The sequence below is a fragment of the Salvelinus namaycush genome, unplaced genomic scaffold (genome assembly GCF_016432855.1).
Source record: "Salvelinus namaycush isolate Seneca unplaced genomic scaffold, SaNama_1.0 Scaffold163, whole genome shotgun sequence".
NCBI classification, from domain to species: Eukaryota; Metazoa; Chordata; class Actinopteri; order Salmoniformes; family Salmonidae; genus Salvelinus; species Salvelinus namaycush.
In genome coordinates, this window is record NW_024058375.1 from 263698 (window position 1) to 284017 (window position 20320).

The window sequence follows — 20320 nt, forward strand, 5'->3', positions numbered from 1 at the left end:
AATCAGAATGGTCTAATCCTCCATACAGAATCTGATTGGAGAACACAGTGGGAGGGATCTTAGACCATTCCTCCATACAGAATCTGATTGGAGAACACAGTGGGAGGGATCTTAGACCATTCCTCCATACAGAATCTGATTGGAGAACACATTGAGAGGGATCTTAGACCATTCCTCCATACAGAATCTGATTGGAGAACACATTGGGAGGGATCTTAGACCATTCCTCCATACAGAATCTGATTGGAGAACACAGTGGGAGGGATCTTAGACCATTCCTCCATACAGAATCTGATTGGAGAACACATTGGGAGGGATCTTAGACCATTCCTCCATACAGAATCTGATTGGAGAACACATTGAGAGGGATCTTAGACCATTCCTCCATACAGAATCTGATTGGAGAACACATTGGGAGGGATCTTAGACCATTCCTCCATACAGAATCTGATTGGAGAACAAAAGGCTCAGTGTAATGACCCTCACAAGGGGAGGTGCTAGAGGAATGAAAACAAGGGTGCCAATCATTTCAACCCCTATCTTTTTGAGATTTTTTTTTATTACTTGTTAAACAAAATCTCTAGGATAAAATAATTTACATTTTTTGCATACAATATAGCTCAATATTTCAATGATTGCTCATCTTTATCAATGGTGTCAATAATTACTGGACCCGACTCTACATTTCCTGTACATTCATGAAAATATATTAATTATTGAAATATGAACAATTAATAAGGGAAGCTTATGGACACAACAATTATCAAATGCAATTATAAAATAATTTAAAATGGTAAAATAATTAAATAAATAAAAAAGAGTTAATACATATGGAAATCTAGATCAGAAAATCTATTCAGTCAGAATCAACTCATTCTAATCATCACCATATGGTTCAGTAGATTGTAGACGCAGAAGGGGATGTAGGCTGGGGATGAAGTCTGGGGATGAAGACTGGGGATGTAGGCTGGGGATGAAGTCTGGGGATGTAGGCTGGGGATGAAGTCTGGGGATGAAGTCTGGGGATGAAGACTGGGGACGTAGACTGGGGACGTAGACTGGGGACGTAGACTGGGGACGTAGGCTGGGGATGAAGTCTGGGGATGAAGACTGGGGACGTAGGCTGGGGACGTAGACTGGGGACGTAGGCTGGGGACGTAGGCTGGGGACGTAGGCTGGGGACGTAGGCTGGGGACGTAGGCTGGGGACGTAGGCTGGGGACGTGGGCTGGGGATGAAGTCTGGGGACGTGGGCTGGGGATGAAGACTGGGGATGTAGGCTGGGGATGAAGACTGGGGATGTAGGCTGGGGATGTAGGCTGGGGATGAAGACTGGGGATGTAGGCTGGGGATGAAGTCTGGGGATGTAGACTGGGGATGAAGACTGGGGATGAAGACTGGGGATGTAGGCTGGGGATGTAGGCTGGGGATGAAGACTGGGGATGTAGGCTGGGGATGAAGACTGGGGATGTAGGCTGGGGATGAAGACTGGGGATGTAGGCTGGGGATGAAGACTGGGGATGTAGGCTGGGGATGTAGGCTGGGGATGTAGGCTGGGGATGTAGGCTGGGGATGAAGGCTGGGGATGAAGGCTGGGGATGTAGGCTGGGGATGAAGTCTGGGGATGAAGTCTGGGGATGTAGGCTGGGGATGAAGACTGGGGATGTAGGCTGGGGATGAAGGCTGGGGATGTAGGCTGGGGATGTAGGCTGGGGATGAAGGCTGGGGATTTAGGCTGGGGATTTAGGCTGGGGTCTGATGTCTTGGGATGTAGGCTGGGGATGAAGGCTGGGGATGAAGGCTGGGGATGAAGACTGGGGATGTAGGCTGGGGATGTAGGCTGGGGATGTAGGCTGGGGATGAAGGCTGGGGATGAAGGCTGGGGATGAAGACTGGGGATGTAGGCTGGGGATGTAGGCTGGGGATGTAGGCTGGGGATGTAGGCTGGGGATGAAGACTGGGGATGTAGTCTGGGGATGTAGGCTGGGGATGTAGGCTGGGGATGTAGGCTGGGGATGTAGGCTGGGGATGTAGGCTGGGGATGTAGACTGGGGATGTAGACTGGGGATGTAGGCTGGGGATGTAGGCTGGGGATGTAGGCTGGGGATGAAGTCTGGGGATGTAGGCTGGGGATGTAGGCTGGGGATGTAGGCTGGGGATGTAGGCTGGGGATGTAGACTGGGGATGAAGGCTGGGGATGAAGGCTGGGGATGAAGACTGGGGATGTAGGCTGGGGATGTAGGCTGGGGATGTAGGCTGGGGATGTAGGCTGGGGATGTAGGCTGGGGATGAAGTCTGGGGATGTAGGCTGTGGATGTAGGCTGGGGATGAAGGCTGGGGATGTAGGCTGTGGATGTAGGCTGGGGATGAAGTCTGGGGATGTAGGCTGGGGATGAAGTCTGGGGATGTAGGCTGGGGATGAAGTCTGGGGATGTAGACTGGGGATGTAGGCTGGGGATGTAGGCTGGGGATGAAGCCTGGGGATGTAGGCTGGGGATGAAGACTGGGGATGAAGACTGGGGATGAAGACTGGGGATGTAGGCTGGGGATGAAGGCTGGGGATGTAGGCTGGGGATGTAGGCTGGGGATGAAGGCTGGGGATGAAGGCTGGGGATGAAGGCTGGGGATGAAGGCTGGGGATGAAGACGGGGGATGAAGACGGGGGATGAAGACTGGGGATGAAGACTGGGGATGTAGGCTGTGGATGAAGACTGGGGACGTAGGCTGGGGTCTGATGTCTTGGGATGTAGGCTGGGGATGAAGGCTGGGGATGTAGGCTGGGTATGAAGACTGGGGATGTAGGCTGGGGATGAAGACTGGGGATGTAGGCTGGGGATGAAGACTGGGGATGTAGGCTGGGGATGAAGTCTGGGGATGAAGGCTGGGGATGAAGACTGGGGATGTAGGCTGGGGATGTAGGCTGGGGATGAAGACTGGGGACGTAGGCTGGGGTCTGATGTCTTGGGATGTAGGCTGGGGATGAAGGCTGGGGATGAAGACTGGGGATGAAGACTGGGGATGAAGACTGGGGATGAAGACTGGGGATGTAGGCTGGGGACGTAGGCTGGGGATGAAGACTGGGGACGTAGGCTGGGGTCTGATGTCTTGGGATGTAGGCTGGGGATGAAGACTGGGGATGTAGGCTGGGGATGAAGACTGGGGATGAAGGCTGGGGATGTAGACTGGGGATGTAGGCTGGGGATGAAGACTGGGGATGAAGACTGGGGATGAAGACGGGGGATGAAGGCTGGGGATGAAGGCTGGGGATGTAGTCTGGGGATGAAGACTGGGGATGTAGTATGGGGATGATGTCTGGGGATGTAGGCTGGGGATGAAGTCTGGGGATGTAGGCTGGGGATGAAGTCTGGGGATGAAGTCTGGGGATGTAGGTTGGGGATGAAGTCTGGGGATGTAGGCTGGGGATGAAGTCTGGGGATGTAGGCTGGGGATGTAGGCTGGGGATGAAGTCTGGGGATGAAGGCTGGGGATGTAGGCTGGGGATGTAGGCTGGGGATGAAGACTGGGGATGTAGGCTGGGGATGTAGGCTGGGGATGAAGGCTGGGGATGTAGGCTGGGGATGAAGACTGGGGATGAAGGCTGGGGATGAAGGCTGGGGATGAAGGCTGGGGATGTAGGCTGGGGATGAAGACTGGGGATGAAGGCTGGGGATGTAGGCTGGGGATGTAGGCTGGGGATGAAGGCTGGGGATGTAGGCTGGGGATGAAGGCTGGGGATGAAGACTGGGGATGTAGGCTGGGGATGAAGGCTGGGGATGAAGACTGGGGATGAAGACGGGGGATGAAGGCTGGGGATGAAGACTGGGGATGTAGGCTGGGGATGTAGGCTGGGGATGTAGGCTGGGGATGAAGACTGGGGACGTAGGCTGGGGTCTGATGTCTTGGGATGTAGGCTGGGGATGAAGACTGGGGATGTAGGCTGGAGATGTAGGCTGGGGTCTTATGTCTTGGGATGTAGGCTGGGGATGAAGACTGGGGATGTAGGCTGGAGATGTAGGCTGGGGATGTAGGCTGGGGATGTAGGCTGGGGATGAAGGCTGGGGATGTAGGCTGGGGATGAAGGCTGGGGATGAAGGCTGGGGATGAAGGCTGGGGATGAAGACGGGGGATGAAGGCTGGGGATGAAGGCTGGGGATGAAGGCTGGGGATGAAGACTGGGGATGTAGGCTGGGGATGTAGGCTGGGGATGAAGACTGGGGACGTAGGCTGGGGTCTGATGTCTTGGGATGTAGGCTGGGGATGAAGACTGGGGATGTAGGCTGGAGATGTAGGCTGGGGTCTTATGTCTTGGGATGTAGGCTGGGGATGAAGACTGGGGATGTAGGCTGGGGATGAAGGCTGGGGATGTAGGCTGGGGATGTAGGCTGGGGTCTGATGTCTTGGGATGAAGACTGGGGATGTAGGCTGGGGATGTAGGCTGGGGATTTAGGCTGGGGATGTAGGCTGGGGTCTGATGTCTTGGGATGAAGACTGGGGATGTAGGCTGAGGATGAAGTCTGAGGATGAAGGCTGGGGATGAAGACTGGGGATGTAGGCTGGGGATGTAGGCTGGGGATGAAGACTGGGGACGTAGGCTGGGGTCTGATGTCTTGGGATGTAGGCTGGGGATGAAGACTGGGGATGTAGACTGGGGATGTAGGCTGGGGATGTAGGCTGGGGTCTTATGTCTTGGGATGTAGGCTGGGGATGAAGACTGGGGATGTAGGCTGGGGATGTAGGCTGGGGATGTAGGCTGGGGTCTGATGTCTTGGGATGAAGACTGGGGATGTAGGCTGGGGATGAAGTCTGAGGATGTAGGCTGGGGATGAAGGCTGGGGATGTAGGCTGGGGATGTAGGCTGGGGTCTGATGTCTTGGGATGAAGACTGGGGATGTAGGCTGGGGATCTAGGCTGGGGATTTAGGCTGGGGATGAAGACTGAGGATGAAGGCTGGGGATGTAGGCTGGGGATGAAGGCTGGGGATGAAGGCTGGGGATGTAGGCTGGGGATGTAGGCTGGGGATGTAGGCTGGGGATGTAGGCTGGGGTCTGATGTCTTGGGATGAAGACTGGGGATGTAGGCTGGGGATTAAGGCTGGGGATTAAGGCTGGGGATGTAGGCTGGGGATGTAGGCTGGGGTCTGATGTCTTGGATGAAGGCTGGGGATGAAGGCTGGGGATGAAGGCTGGGGATTAAGGCTGGGGATGAAGGCTGAAGTTGTAGGCTGGGGATGTAGGCTGAAGTTGTAGGTTAGGGATGAAGGCTGGGGATGAAGGCGGAAGTTGTAGGCAGGGGATGAAGGCTGGGGATGTAGGCTGGGGATGAAGGCTGGGGATGTAGGCTGAAGTTGTAGGCTGGGGATGAAGGCTGGGGATGAAGGCGGAAGTTGTAGGCAGGGGATGAAGGCTGGGGATGTAGGCTGGGGATGAAGTCAGGGTATGTAGGCTGGGGATGAAGGCAGGGTATGTAGGCTGGGGATGAGGTTGAACCGTTCATCAACTCCCAGCGGATGATCACTAACACACCGTGGCCACCAGCCGTTCGTCGGCAGGGTGTCTCTCTTTAGACAGCCAGCCCAATTCTGATCTTTTTTTCACAAATTGGTCTTTTTACCAATTATATTAGCTCTGACAAATATATGTGAAGAGATCTGATGTGATTGGTCAAAAGACCAATTGGCGGAAAAGAGATCATATTTGGGCTGCCTGTGTAAACGCAGCCAGTCTCCTGACTCTACATGGCTTCATCAGCCATTTAACAGGTTGTCACGGTTATAGCTTGCTCTCGTTAGTCACGGCCTTGACCCTGAGTACCCCCTCCTGGGCACAGCTGGCAGCCAGCACCCCGTCTCTCCTCCACAGACGTCCCTGGACCAGCCCTCTGCTGCCCCCTGGTGGACACACACACGTACGTTAGCATGTGGGAAGACCAACACAGAGAACCAGTTGGAAGGTGAATGCTGCTGTCTGTAACTTTGTGTGTCCAGTGTGTGTGTATATGTGTGTCTGTGTGTCCATTCCTGTCTCTCTATGTGTATATGTGTCCCTGTGTGTCCATACCTGTCTCTCTATGTGTGTGAGTGGGTGGGAAGTGTGTGTGGGTGAGTGTGTGTGTGTGTCCAGTGTGTGTGTATATGTGTCTCTGTGTGTCCAGTGTGTGTGTATATGTGTCTCTGTGTGTCCATACCTGTCTCTCTATGTGTGTGTGTGTGAGTGGGTGGGAAGTGTGTGTGAGTGGGTGGGAAGTGTGTGTGTGTGTGTCCAGTGTGTGTGTATATATGTGGTCATACCAGCCCAAGAGCTCTCAGTCTCGTAGAGCATCCATTCGTCTGCCCTGAAGGTGTTGTGGAACCACATGGCGTGATCCAGAGAGGCTGAGAAAGTGGCACGCTGCCCGGGGTAGGGCAGGAGAGCAGTGTCCAGGAACGAATAGTCTGACACATAGGCTGCCACACAGCAGTGGAGCTTCATATCACCTTTACCTGGGGTAACACACACAGCTTACTGCATCTCCCTCTGGCAGAGTGGTTAGAGCAGGGAGGGTCAGAGCAGGGCCGGTTAGAGCAGGGAGGGTCAGAGCAGGGCCGGTTAGAGCAGGGAGGGTCAGAGCAGGGCCGGTTAGAGCAGGGAGGGTCAGAGCAGGGAGGGTCAGAGCAGGGAGGGTCAGAGCAGGGAGGGTTAGAGCAGGGAGGGTCAGAGCAGGGAGGGTCAGAGCAGGGCCGGTCAGAGCAGGGCCGGTCAGAGCAGGGAGGGTCAGAGCAGGGAGGGTCAGAGCAGGGAGGGTCAGAGCAGGGAGGGTCAGAGCAGGGCCGGTCAGAGCAGGGCCGGTCAGAGCAGGGCCGGTCAGAGCAGGGCCGGTCAGAGCAGGGAGGGTCAGAGCAGGGAGGGTCAGAGCAGGGAGGGTCAGAGCAGGGAGGGTCAGAGCAGGGAGGGTCAGAGCAGGGAGGGTCAGAGCAGGGAGGGTCAGAGCAGGGAGGGTTAGAGCAGGGCCGGTTAGAGCAGGGAGGGTCAGAGCAGGGCCGGTCAGAGCAGGGAGGGTCAGAGCAGGGAGGGTCAGAGCAGGGCCGGTTAGAGCAGGGAGGGTCAGAGCAGGGAGGGTCAGAGCAGGGAGGGTCAGAGCAGGGAGGGTCAGAGCAGGGAGGGTCAGAGCAGGGAGGGTCAGAGCAGGGCCGGTTAGAGCAGGGCCGGTTAGAGCAGGGAGGGTCAGAGCAGGGAGGGTCAGAGCAGGGAGGGTCAGAGCAGGGAGGGTCAGAGCAGGGAGGGTCAGAGCAGGGCCGGTTAGAGCAGGGAGGGTCAGAGCAGGGAGGGTCAGAGCAGGGAGGGTCAGAGCAGGGAGGGTCAGAGCAGGGCCGGTCAGAGCAGGGCCGGTTAGAGCAGGGAGGGTCAGAGCAGGGAGGGTCAGAGCAGGGAGGGTCAGAGCTGGGAGGGTTAGAGCAGGGAGGGTCAGAGCAGGGAGGGTCAGAGCAGGGAGGGTCAGAGCAGGGAGGGTCAGAGCAGGGCCGGTCAGAGCAGGGCCGGTCAGAGCAGGGCCGGTTAGAGCAGGGCCGGTTAGAGCAGGGCCGGTTAGAGCAGGGCCGGTTAGAGCAGGGCCGGTTAGAGCAGGGAGGGTCAGAGCAGGGCTGGTCAGAGCAGGGAGGGTCAGAGCAGGGAGGGTCAGAGCAGGGAGGGTCAGAGCAGGGAGGGTCAGAGCAGGGCCGGTCAGAGCAGGGCCGGTTAGAGCAGGGCCGGTTAGAGCAGGGCCGGTCAGAGCAGGGAGGGTCAGAGCAGGGAGGGTCAGAGCAGGGAGGGTCAGAGCAGGGCCGGTCAGAGCAGGGCCGGTCAGAGCAGGGCCGGTCAGAGCAGGGAGGGTCAGAGCAGGGAGGGTCAGAGCAGGGAGGGTCAGAGCAGGGAGGGTCAGAGCAGGGAGGGTCAGAGCAGGGAGGGTTAGAGCAGGGAGGGTCAGAGCAGGGAGGGTCAGAGCAGGGAGGGTCAGAGCAGGGAGGGTCAGAGCAGGGCCGGTTAGAGCAGGGAGGGTCAGAGCAGGGAGGGTCAGAGCAGGGCCGGTTAGAGCAGGAAGGGTCAGAGCAGGGCCGGTCAGAGCAGGGAGGGTCAGAGCAGGGCCGGTTAGAGCAGGGAGGGTCAGAGCAGGGAGGGTCAGAGCAGGGCCGGTCAGAGCAGGGAGGGTCAGAGCAGGGAGGGTCAGAGCAGGGCCGGTTAGAGCAGGGAGGGTCAGAGCAGGGCCGGTTAGAGCAGGGAGGGTCAGAGCAGGGCCGGTTAGAGCAGGGAGGGTCAGAGCAGGGAGGGTTAGAGCAGGGAGGGTCAGAGCAGGGCCGGTTAGAGCAGGGAGGGTCAGAGCAGGGAGGGTCAGAGCAGGGCCGGTTAGAGCAGGGAGGGTCAGAGCAGGGAGGGTCAGAGCAGGGAGGGTCAGAGCAGGGAGGGTCAGAGCAGGGCCGGTTAGAGCAGGGAGGGTCAGAGCAGGGCCGGTTAGAGCAGGGAGGGTCAGAGCAGGGCCGGTTAGAGCAGGGCCGGTCAGAGCAGGGAGGGTTAGAGCAGGAAGGGTCAGAGCAGGGAGGGTCAGAGCAGGGAGGGTTAGAGCAGGGAGGGTCAGAGCAGGGAGGGTCAGAGCAGGGCCGGTTAGAGCAGGAAGGGTCAGAGCAGGGCCGGTTAGAGCAGGGAGGGTCAGAGCAGGGAGGGTCAGAGCAGGGAGGGTCAGAGCAGGGAGGGTCAGAGCAGGGAGGGTCAGAGCAGGGAGGGTCAGAGCAGGGAGGGTCAGAGCAGGGAGGGTCAGAGCAGGGCCGGTCAGAGCAGGGCCGGTCAGAGCAGGGCCGGTCAGAGCAGGGAGGGTCAGAGCAGGGAGGGTCAGAGCAGGGAGGGTCAGAGCAGGGAGGGTCAGAGCAGGGAGGGTTAGAGCAGGGAGGGTCAGAGCAGGGCCGGTTAGAGCAGGGAGGGTCAGAGCAGGGAGGGTCAGAGCAGGGAGGGTCAGAGCAGGGAGGGTCAGAGCAGGGAGGGTCAGAGCAGGGAGGGTCAGAGCAGGGAGGGTCAGAGCAGGGAGGGTCAGAGCAGGGAGGGTCAGAGCAGGGAGGGTTAGAGCAGGGAGGGTCAGAGCAGGGAGGGTCAGAGCAGGGAGGGTCAGAGCAGGGAGGGTCAGAGCAGGGCCGGTTAGAGCAGGGAGGGTCAGAGCAGGGCCGGTCAGAGCAGGGAGGGTCAGAGCAGGGAGGGTCAGAGCAGGGAGGGTCAGAGCAGGGCCGGTTAGAGCAGGGAGGGTCAGAGCAGGGAGGGTCAGAGCAGGGAGGGTCAGAGCAGGGAGGGTCAGAGCAGGGAGGGTCAGAGCAGGGAGGGTCAGAGCAGGGAGGGTCAGAGCAGGGAGGGTCAGAGCAGGGCCGGTTAGAGCAGGGCCGGTTAGAGCAGGGCCGGTTAGAGCAGGGAGGGTCAGAGCAGGGAGGGTCAGAGCAGGGAGGGTCAGAGCAGGGAGGGTCAGAGCAGGGAGGGTCAGAGCAGGGCCGGTTAGAGCAGGGAGGGTCAGAGCAGGGAGGGTCAGAGCAGGGAGGGTCAGAGCAGGGAGGGTCAGAGCAGGGAGGGTCAGAGCAGGGCCGGTTAGAGCAGGGAGGGTCAGAGCAGGGAGGGTCAGAGCAGGGAGGGTCAGAGCTGGGAGGGTTAGAGCAGGGAGGGTCAGAGCAGGGAGGGTCAGAGCAGGGAGGGTCAGAGCAGGGAGGGTCAGAGCAGGGCCGGTCAGAGCAGGGAGGGTCAGAGCAGGGAGGGTCAGAGCAGGGCCGGTTAGAGCAGGGCCGGTTAGAGCAGGGAGGGTCAGAGCAGGGCTGGTCAGAGCAGGGAGGGTCAGAGCAGGGAGGGTCAGAGCAGGGAGGGTCAGAGCAGGGAGGGTCAGAGCAGGGCCGGTTAGAGCAGGGCCGGTTAGAGCAGGGCCGGTCAGAGCAGGGAGGGTCAGAGCAGGGAGGGTCAGAGCAGGGCCGGTCAGAGCAGGGCCGGTCAGAGCAGGGCCGGTCAGAGCAGGGAGGGTCAGAGCAGGGAGGGTCAGAGCAGGGAGGGTCAGAGCAGGGAGGGTCAGAGCAGGGAGGGTCAGAGCAGGGCCGGTCAGAGCAGGGAGGGTCAGAGCAGGGCCGGTTAGAGCAGGGAGGGTCAGAGCAGGGAGGGTCAGAGCAGGGAGGGTCAGAGCAGGGCCGGTTAGAGCAGGGAGGGTCAGAGCAGGGAGGGTTAGAGCAGGGAGGGTCAGAGCAGGGCCGGTCAGAGCAGGGAGGGTCAGAGCAGGGCCGGTCAGAGCAGGGCCGGTCAGAGCAGGGCCGGTCAGAGCAGGGAGGGTCAGAGCAGGGAGGGTCAGAGCAGGGAGGGTCAGAGCAGGGCCGGTTAGAGCAGGGAGGGTCAGAGCAGGGAGGGTCAGAGCAGGGCCGGTTAGAGCAGGGAGGGTCAGAGCAGGGAGGGTCAGAGCAGGGCCGGTTAGAGCAGGGAGGGTCAGAGCAGGGAGGGTCAGAGCAGGGAGGGTCAGAGCAGGGAGGGTCAGAGCAGGGAGGGTCAGAGCAGGGCCGGTTAGAGCAGGGAGGGTCAGAGCAGGGAGGGTCAGAGCAGGGAGGGTCAGAGCAGGGAGGGTCAGAGCAGGGCCGGTTAGAGCAGGGAGGGTCAGAGCAGGGAGGGTCAGAGCAGGGAGGGTCAGAGCAGGGCCGGTTAGAGCAGGGAGGGTCAGAGCAGGGAGGGTCAGAGCAGGGAGGGTCAGAGCAGGGCCGGTCAGAGCAGGGAGGGTTAGAGCAGGGAGGGTCAGAGCAGGGAGGGTCAGAGCAGGGCCGGTCAGAGCAGGGAGGGTTAGAGCAGGGAGGGTCAGAGCAGGGCCGGTCAGAGCAGGGAGGGTCAGAGCTGGGCCGGTTAGAGCAGGACTGCCCAACTCTCTTCCTGCTGAGCTACCCTCCTGTAGATTCACGCCAACCCTAATTTGGAGTGAATAATTAGCTGCTTAATTAGCTGCTTACCAATACCTGAACCAGGTATGGTAGGTTAGGGTTGTACTGAAAACCACAGGACTGTAGATCTCCAGGACGAGGGAAGGGCAGCCCTGGGTTAGAGTCATACACAGTTTCTGTATCTTACCGATGTGGCCTCTAGCGCGCACCCAGTACAGCTTCTTGGGTTCCATGGCAACGCCGCGGTAGAAGTCTGGAGGATTGACAGGTTTAATCTCTATGGGAACCTCGTCAGCTAGCAGCTTGTTCAGACCCTGTTTGGCTTTCTCAGCCAAGTCTGGCTTACTGGAACACACACAGAATGAGGATAGGATCAGTTCGGACGTGAACCCTTGGCATTGCCATGTCCTACTGGAGTTACACAGAACCAGGACCATTATATATATATATATATATTTCAGAGGTTTAAAAAGGAACATAAAGGAACGATATAAAACAACTTTGTTTGTTTGAACAGTTCAGAACTTTATTTTGCTGGTCGGAACTGTGGAACGGAACGAAAAAGAATAGTGGCTCTGATCAGAGCGAAAGGAAAATAATATTGGTTCCAACCCCTGGTTATAACCGTGTTATTACCTGAGGTAGAGCTGTATGAGTTCCTCCACCGTCAGCAGGTCTTCAGGAGGGGGGACAGAGGGCATGGTGAACTGGTGCTGCAGAGGAGAGGGCTGGTTACTGTGGAAGGAGGCCTGGCAGATGAGGATGGGTTGACCGTGTTGGATGGCCTTCACTGACCGCACGCTGAAACTACGACCGTCCCTGGTCCTCTCCACCTGGTACAGCACTGGCACCTTGGGGTCTCCTGGCACACAGGCCCGAGGAGAGAGGTAGGGCTATATGTTAGGAGGGTTTAGGTCAGAGGTTAGGCTCCTCCTCCAGGCCTGCCGAGCTGAAGAAACGCCGAACAGAGACACATGACATTGAACTCCACTGAGTTCGCCCCATTACCTAGATACAGTGTATTCAGAAAGTATTTAGACCCAATTACTGTAACATTTTGTTACGTTATTTTTTTAAACCCCTCATTAATCTACACACAATACCCAATAATGACAAAGCAAACAGGCTTTTTAAAAAGGTATTAAAAATAAAGACTTGTCCCGAAGCCACTCCTGCATTGTATTGGCTGTGTGCTTAGGGTCGTTGTCCTGTTGGAAGGTGAACCTTCACCCTAGTCTGGGGTCCTGAGCGCTCTGGAGCAGGTTTTCATCAAGAATCTCTCTGTACTTTGCTCTGTTCATCTTTCCCTCGATCCTGACTAGTCTCCCAGTACCTGCCGCTGAAAAATATCCCCACAGCATGATGCTGCCACCACCATGCTTCACCGTAGGGATGGTGCCAGGTTTCCTCCCGATGTGACGCTTGGCATTCCGGTCAAAATAGTTCTTGGTTTCATCAGAACAGAGAATCTTGAGTGGCCCAGCCAGAGCCCGGACTTGAACCCGATCTAATATCTCTGGAGAGACCAGAAAATAGCTGTGCAGCGACACTCCCATCCAACCTGACAGAGCTTGAGAGGATCTGCAGAGAACAATGGGAGAAACTCCCCAAATACAGGTGTGCCAAGCTTGTAGCGTCATAACCAAGAAGACTCGAGGCTGTAATCGCTGCCAAAGGTGCTTCAACAAAGTACTGAGTAAAGGGTCTGAAAACGTATGTAAATGTGATCATCATCATTTTTTTTTTTATACACATTTTCTAAAAACCTGTTTTTGCTTAGTCATTAAAGGGTATTGTGTCATTATGGGGTATTGTGTCATTGTGGGGTATTGAGTCATTGTGGGGTATTGAGTCATTGTGGGGTGTTGAGTCATTGTGGGGTGTTGAGTCATCGTGGGGTGTTGAGTCATCGTGGGGTGTTGAGTCATCGTGGGGTGTTGAGTCATCGTGGGGTGTTGAGTCATCGTGGGGTGTTGAGTCATTGTGGGGTATTGTATGTAGATTAATGAGGGGGAAAAAGACTAATACATTTTTAGAATAAGGTTGTAATGTAACAAAATGTTGAAAAAGTCAAGGGGTCTGAGTACTTTCTGAATGCACTATACGTTGTGGCAGGTCTAGAGTCTATAGTTACTACACAGTACGTTAGGAGAGTTGGGGTCAGGGGTTAAAAAACGAAACGTCCCTTATTCAGGACCCTGTCTTTCAAAGATAATTCGTACAAATCCAAATAACTTCACAGATCTTCATTGTGAAGGGTTTAAACACGGTTTCCCGTGCTTGTTCAATGAACCATAAACAATTAAGACACTAACAGCTTACAGACGGTTAGCAATTAAGGTCACAGTTATGAAAACTTAGCACACTAAAGAGGCCTCTACTGACTCCGAAAAACACCAAAAGAAAGATGCCCAGGGTCCCTGCTCATCTGCGTGAATGTGCCTTAGGCATGCTGCATGGAGGCATGAGGACTGCAGATGTGGCCAGGGCAATAAATTGCAATGTCCGTACTGTGAGACGCCTAAGACTCTACAGGGAGACAGGACAGATAGCTGATCGTCCTCGCAGTGGCAGACCACGTGTAACAACACCTGCACAGGATCAGTACATTCGAACATCACACCTGCGGGACAGGTACAGGATGGCAACAACAACTGCCCGAGTTACACCAGGAACGCACAATCCCTCCATCAGTGCTCAGACTGTCCACAATAGGCTGAGAGAGGCTGGACTGAGGGCTTGTAGACCTGTTGTAAGGCAGGTCCTCACCAGACATCACTGGCAACAACGTCGCCTATGGGCACAAACCCACCGTCGCTGGACCAGACAGGACTGGCAAAAAGTGCTCTTCACTGACGAGTCAAGGTTTTGTCTCACCAGGGGCGATGGTCGGATTCGCATTTATCATCGAAGGAATGAGCATTACTTTAAAGCCTGTACTCTGGAGAGGGATCGATGGAGGTGGAGGGTCTGTCATGGTCTGGGGCGGTGTGTCACAGCGTCATCGGACTGAGCTTGTTGTCATTGCAGGCAATCTCAACGCTGACATCCTCCTCTCTCATGTGGTACCCTTCCTTCAGACTCATCCTGACATGACCCTCCAGCATGACAATGCCACCAGCCATACTGCTCGTTCTGTGCGTGATTTCCTGCAAGACAGGAATGTCAGTGTTCTGCCATGGCCAGCGAAGAGCCCGGATCTCAATCCCATTGAGCACGTTTGGGACCTGTTGGATTGGAGGGTGAGGGCTAGGGCCATTCCCCACAGAAATGTCTGTGAACTTGCAGGTGCCTTGGTGGAAGAGTGGGGTAACATCTCACAGCAAGAACTGGCACATCTGGTGCAGTCCACGAGGAGGAGATGCACTGCAGTACTTAATGCAGCTAGTGGCCACACCAGATACTGACTGTTACTTTTGATTTTGACCCCCCCTTTGTTCAGGAACACATTATTCCATTTCTGTTAATCACATGTCTGTGGAACTTGTTCAGTTTATGTCTCCGTTGTTGAATCTTGTTATGTTCATACAAATATTTACACATGTTAAGTTTGCTGAAAATAAACACAGTTGAAAAGTGAGAGGACGTTTCTTTCTTTGCTGAGTTTATGTTAGAAGAGTTGGGGTCAGGGGTTATATGTTAGTATCAGAGTTATATGTTAGGATAGTTAGGATCAGAGTTATATGTTAGGATAATTAAGGTCAGGGTGAGGAGCAGGAAGAGGAGCAGGAGGGTAAGGGTCAGGATGAGGAGCAGGAGGGTAAGGGTCAGGATGAGGAGCAGGAAGGTAAGGGTCAGGATGAGGAGCAGGAAGGTAAGGGTCAGGATGAGGAGCAGGAAGGTAAGGGTCAGGATGAGGAGCAGGAAGGTAAGGGTCAGGATGAGGAGCAGGAGGGTAAGGGTCAGGATGAGGAGCAGGAAGGTAAGGGTCAGGATGAGGAGCAGGAGGGTAAGGGTCAGGATGAGGAGCAGGAAGGTAAGGGTCAGGATGAGGAGCAGGAAGGTAAGGGTCAGGATGAGGAGCAGGAAGGTAAGGGTCAGGATGAGGAGCAGGAAGGTAAGGGTCAGGATGAGGAGCAGGAGGGTAAGGGTCAGGATGAGGAGCAGGAGGGTAAGGGTCAGGATGAGGAGCAGGAAGATAAGGGTCAGGATGAGGAGCAGGAGGGTAAGGGTCAGGATGAGGAGCAGGAAGGTAAGGGTCAGGATGAGGAGCAGGAAGGTAAGGGTCAGGATGAGGAGCAGGAGGGTAAGGGTCAGGATGAGGAGCAGGAAGGTAAGGGTCAGGATGAGGAGCAGGAAGGTAAGGGTCAGGATGAGGAGCAGGAAGGTAAGGGTCAGGATGAGGAGCAGGAGGGTAAGGGTCAGGATGAGGAGCAGGAAGGTAAGGGTCAGGATGAGGAGCAGGAAGGTAAGGGTCAGGATGAGGAGCAGGAAGGTAAGGGTCAGGATGAGGAGCAGGAGGGTAAGGGTCAGGATGAGGAGCAGGAAGGTAAGGGTCAGGATGAGGAGCAGGAAGGTAAGGGTCAGGATGAGGAGCAGGAAGGTAAGGGTCAGGATGAGGAGCAGGAGGGTAAGGGTCAGGATGAGGAGCAGGAAGGTAAGGGTCAGGATGAGGAGCAGGAAGGTAAGGGTCAGGATGAGGAGCAGGAAGATAAGGGTCAGGATGAGGAGCAGGAAGGTAAGGGTCAGGATGAGGAGCAGGAAGGTAAGGGTCAGGATGAGGAGCAGGAAGGTAAGGGTCAGGATGAGGAGCAGGAAGGTAAGGGTCAGGATGAGGAGCAGGAGGGTAAGGGTCAGGATGAGGAGCAGGAGGGTAAGGGTCAGGATGAGGAGCAGGAAGGTAAGGGTCAGGATGAGGAGCAGGAGGGTAAGGGTCAGGATGAGGAGCAGGAAGAGGAGCAGGAGGGTAAGGGTCAGGATGAGGAGCAGGAAGGTAAGGGTCAGGATGAGGAGCAGGAAGGTAAGGGTCAGGATGAGGAGCAGGAAGGTAAGGGTCAGGATGAGGAGCAGGAAGGTAAGGGTCAGGATGAGGAGCAGGAGGGTAAGGGTCAGGATGAGGAGCAGGAAGGTAAGGGTCAGGATGAGGAGCAGGAAGGTAAGGGTCAGGATGAGGAGCAGGAAGGTAAGGGTCAGGATGAGGAGCAGGAGGGTAAGGGTCAGGATGAGGAGCAGGAAGAGGAGCAGGAGGGTAAGGGTCAGGATGAGGAGCAGGAAGAGGAGCAGGAGGGTAAGGGTCAGGATGAGGAGCAGGATGAGGAGCAGGAGGGTAAGGGTCAGGATGAGGAGCAGGAAGAGGAGCAGGAGGGTAAGGGTCAGGATGAGGAGCAGGAAGGTAAGGGTCAGGATGAGGAGCAGGAAGGTAAGGGTCAGGATGAGGAGCAGGAGGGTAAGGGTCAGGATGAGGAGCAGGAGGGTATGGGTCAGGATGAGGAGCAGGAAGGTAAGGGTCAGGATGAGGAGCAGGAAGGTAAGGGTCAGGATGAGGAGCAGGAAGGTAAGGGTCAGGATGAGGAGCAGGAAGAGGAGCAGGAAGGTAAGTGTCAGGATGAGGAGCAGGAAGGTAAGGGTCAGGATGAGGAGCAGGAAGAGGAGCAGGAAGAGGAGCAGGATGAGGAGCAGGAAGAGGAGCAGGAAGGTAAGGGTCAGGATGAGGAGCAGGAGGGTAAGGGTCAGGATGAGGAGCAGGAAGGTAAGGGTCAGGATGAGGAGCAGGAAGATAAGGGTCAGGATGAGGAGCAGGAAGGTAAGGGTCAGGAAGAGGAGCAGGAGGGTAAGGGTCAGGATGAGGAGCAGGAAGGTAAGGGTCAGGATGAGGAGCAGGAGGGTAAGGGTCAGGATGAGGAGCAGGAGGGTAAGGGTCAGGATGAGGAGCAGGAGGGTAAGGGTCAGGATGAGGAGCAGGAAGGTAAGGGTCAGGATGAGGAGCAGGAAGGTAAGGGTCAGGATGAGGAGCAGGAAGGTAAGGGTCAGGATGAGGAGCAGGAAGAGGAGCAGGAAGGTAAGGGTCAGGATGAGGAGCAGGAAGGTAAGGGTCAGGATGAGGAGCAGGAAGGTAAGGGTCAGGATGAGGAGCAGGAGGGTAAGGGTCAGGATGAGGAGCAGGAAGATAAGGGTCAGGATGAGGAGCAGGAAGGTAAGGGTCAGGATGAGGAGCAGGAAGGTAAGGGTCAGGATGAGGAGCAGGAAGGTAAGGGTCAGGATGAGGAGCAGGAAGGTAAGGGTCAGGATGAGGAGCAGGAAGATAAGGGTCAGGATGAGGAGCAGGAAGGTAAGGGTCAGGGTGAGGAGCAGGAAGGTAAGGGTCAGGATGAGGAGCAGGAGGGTAAGGGTCAGGATGAGGAGCAGGAAGGTAAGGGTCAGGATGAGGAGCAGGAAGGTAAGGGTCAGGATGAGGAGCAGGAGGGTAAGGGTCAGGTGTTAAATGGGACCTCTCCAGCATGAGAGGTAGTAGCAGGGTTAGTAGTCAGTATAGGGTAGGTTAGTTGGAGCAGGGCAAATTCAATCAGGCTAATTCAATCTGTACCTTGACTGTATAATCTGTGGCATGTTGTGGTAATGTTGACTGTATAATCTGTGGCATGTTGTGGTAATGTTGACTGTATAATCTGTGGCATGTTGTGGTAATGTTGACTGTATAATCTGTGGCATGTTGTGGTAATGTTGACTGTATAATCTGTGGCATGCTGTGGTAATGTTGACTGTATACTCTGTGGCATGTTGTGGTAATGTTGACTGTATAATCTGTGGCATGTTGTGGTAATGTTGACTGTATACTCTGTGGCATGCTGTGGTAATGTTGACTGTATACTCTGTGGCATGTTGTGGTAATGTTGACTGTATAATCTGTGGCATGCTGTGGTAATGTTGACTGTATAATCTGTGGCATGTTGTGGTAATGTTGACTGTATAATCTGTGGCATGTTGTGGTAATGTTGACTGTATACTCTGTGGAATGTTGTGGTAATGTTGACTGTATACTCTGTGGCATGTTGTGGTAATGTTGACTGTATACTCTGTGGCATGTTGTGGTAATGTTGACTGTATACTCTGTGGAATGTTGTGGTAATGTTGACTGTATACTCTGTGGCATGTTGTGGTAATGTTGACTGTATAATCTGTGGCATGTTGTGGTAATGTTGACTGTATAATCTGTGGCATGTTGTGGTAATGTTGACTGTATACTCTGTGGCATGTTGTGGTAATGTTGACTGTATACTCTGTGGCATGTTGTGGTAATGTTGACTGAAGGTCAGTTCCTTACTGCCCCTTGAAAAGTTACTGTTCAATCGATTACATTTATAATGGCCTTTTTACATCAGCAGATGTCACGAAGTGCTTATACAGACACCCAGTCTAAAACCCCAAACAGCAAGCAATGGAGAAGCATTGTATAACCTGTGGGGTGTTGCGGTAATGCTATGAGTTGTGGTAGTGTTGTAATATTATGGTAATGCTATCATAGTGTTGTGGTAGTGTTGTAATATTATGGTAATGCTATCATAGTGTTGTGGTAGTGTTGTAATATTATGGTAATGCTATGGTAGCGTTGTGCTGATGTTGACAATGTCAGCTCCTCACCTGCCCGTACAAAGTAGCAGTGGAGAGAGTGAGCCAAAACGTTTTCCCCGACGGACTCTGCTGCAGCCACCAGGGCCTGGCCAATGATCTGACCCCCAAACAGACGACGGGTACGGGGCACCCAGTGGTGAGTCCCTCTGTAACGCGGTGCACACACACACACCACACGCACAGACAACCAGAATTTCCCAGATGAGGGGGCACAAGTTTATACTGAGTTGCATCACAATTAAAACTTGACATTGCCATAGTACAACTAAACAACATGAGGTAAATGTCGAGCAGTAGCTAGCTAACTAGCTGTACTGATCTGCTAATAGTAGACCAAAGGTGAGTGTTGGGCAGGCTAATAATATGCTAACAGTATGCTACCAGTATGCTACCTGTACAGCTCTATCTCCAGCTAACAGTATGCTACCAGTATGCTACCTGTACAGATCTATCTCCAGCTAACAGTATGCTACCAGTATGCTACCTGTACAGATCTATCTCCAGCTAACAGTATGCTAACAGTATGCTACTTGTACAGATATATCTCCAGCTAACAGTATGCTACCAGTATGCTACCTGTACAGATCTATCTCCAGCTAACAGTATGCTAACAGTATGCTACCTGTACAGATCTATCTCCAGCTAACAGTATGCTAACAGTATGCTACCTGTACAGATCTATCTCCAGCTAACAGTATGCTACCTGTACAGATCTATCTCCAGCTAACAGTATGCTAACAGTATGCTACCTGTACAGATCTATCTCCAGCTAACAGTATGCTAACAGTATGCTACCTGTACAGATCTATCTCCAGCTAACAGTATGCTAACAGTATGCTACCTGTACAGATCTCCAGCTAACAGTATGCTACCAGTATGCTACCTGTACAGCTCTATCTCCAGCTAACAGTATGCTAACAGTATGCTACTTATACAGATCTATCTCCAGCTAACAGTATGCTAACAGTATGCTACCTGTACAGATCTATCTCCAGCTAACAGTATGCTAACAGTATGCTACCTGTACAGATCTATCTCCAGCTAACAGTATGCTAACAGTATGCTACCTGTACAGATCTATCTCCAGCTAACAGTATGCTACCTGTACAGATCTATCTCCAGCTAACAGTATGCTACCTGTACAGATCTCCAGCTAACAGTATGCTAACAGTATGCTACCTGTACAGATCTATCTCCAGCTTCTCTAGGTTCAGAACGCTGGTGACCAGAACACTTCGAAGGTCTTGCGACACCGCAGCAGCGCCAGGAGGCACCGCGGAGTCCGACCTGTCTTCCGATGTTTCACCACTCACTTTCTCTGCCATGTTTCTCTTGCCGTTTTCTACTTGAATTCTTACTCCACTCTCCAAACAGCTGGCAAACTGGAATAATTACGCGTCACCGCCATCTACTGGGTGTGAAGTATGTAATGGAGTGGAGCCATCATGTTTTTAAATGAGGATCTATGTGATTGTAATCTCCTTCCGAGTGGTACGGTTCAGTTGGTGTGTGGATGGATGTAAATAGTGCTCATGTCCAGAGGATTTCTAAGTCTTTTTTGTTGCTGTTTTGACTAATGCCAAAGATGCGTTCTTTCTGTGCTTTTCTAAATGTTTTATAACTAACCCAAGATAGACCACCGACTGTCGTTTTGCAATGGGAGCGATTTAATCATAGTGGGCAGAGCCAAACACCACCTAGCGAGATTCTATTGGCGCGTTCTAGCATGTATTTACATATTTAGATTAGGGAACGCCTCTGTGCTGATGCTCATATATATTCCAATCTCCACGGGCAACACTATACGGACACTCCTGACCTGCAAAATGATATATCATGTCAGAATTGATTAAGTATAGAGTTAGGGTTCGAG

General features: G+C 54.3%; 2 protein-coding genes across 2 annotated transcripts; both read right to left on the reverse strand.

Moving 5' to 3' along the window:
* Positions 1-563: 563 nt before the first annotated feature.
* LOC120037212 (proline-rich extensin-like protein EPR1) lies at positions 564-5743 on the reverse strand. Its single transcript, XM_038983387.1, has 5 exons — positions 5734-5743; positions 4706-5077; positions 4417-4613; positions 1770-4337; positions 564-1703 (listed from the first exon to the last, which is right to left on the reverse strand). Exons 1-5 carry the CDS (start codon positions 5741-5743, stop codon positions 867-869), a joined length of 3984 nt encoding a protein of 1327 aa, XP_038839315.1. The 3' UTR covers positions 564-866.
* acot8 (acyl-CoA thioesterase 8) lies at positions 5073-20090 on the reverse strand. The gene is made up of 6 exons (XM_038983388.1): positions 19627-20090; positions 18457-18593; positions 11515-11740; positions 11066-11223; positions 6286-6477; positions 5073-5886 (listed from the first exon to the last, which is right to left on the reverse strand). Exons 1-6 carry the CDS (start codon positions 19770-19772, stop codon positions 5768-5770), a joined length of 978 nt encoding a protein of 325 aa, XP_038839316.1. The 5' UTR covers positions 19773-20090; the 3' UTR covers positions 5073-5767.
* Between the last annotated feature and the right edge of the window lie 230 nt (positions 20091-20320).

What these genes read in the sequence shown, in the direction of transcription:
- LOC120037212 (XM_038983387.1), bottom strand. An exon ending in AGCCTACATCCCCAGTCTTC is followed by an intron (nt 4,614 to 4,705) that starts ATCCCCAGCCTA and finishes TCCCCAGCCTAC; the next exon opens with ATCCCAAGACATCAGACCCC. An exon ending in AGCCTTCATCCCCAGCCTAC is followed by an intron (nt 1,704 to 1,769) that starts ATCCCAAGACAT and finishes TCCCCAGCCTAC; the next exon opens with ATCCCCAGCCTACATCCCCA.
- acot8 (XM_038983388.1), bottom strand. Translation starts at nt 19,772, where the DNA reads ATGGCAGAGAAAGTGAGTGGTGAAACATCGGAAGACAGGTCGGACTCC. An exon ending in CTGGAGATAGATCTGTACAG is followed by an intron (nt 18,594 to 19,626) that starts GTAGCATACTGT and finishes ACCGCGTTACAG; the next exon opens with AGGGACTCACCACTGGGTGC. An exon ending in CTCATACAGCTCTACCTCAG is followed by an intron (nt 11,224 to 11,514) that starts GTAATAACACGG and finishes TGTGTGTTCCAG; the next exon opens with TAAGCCAGACTTGGCTGAGA.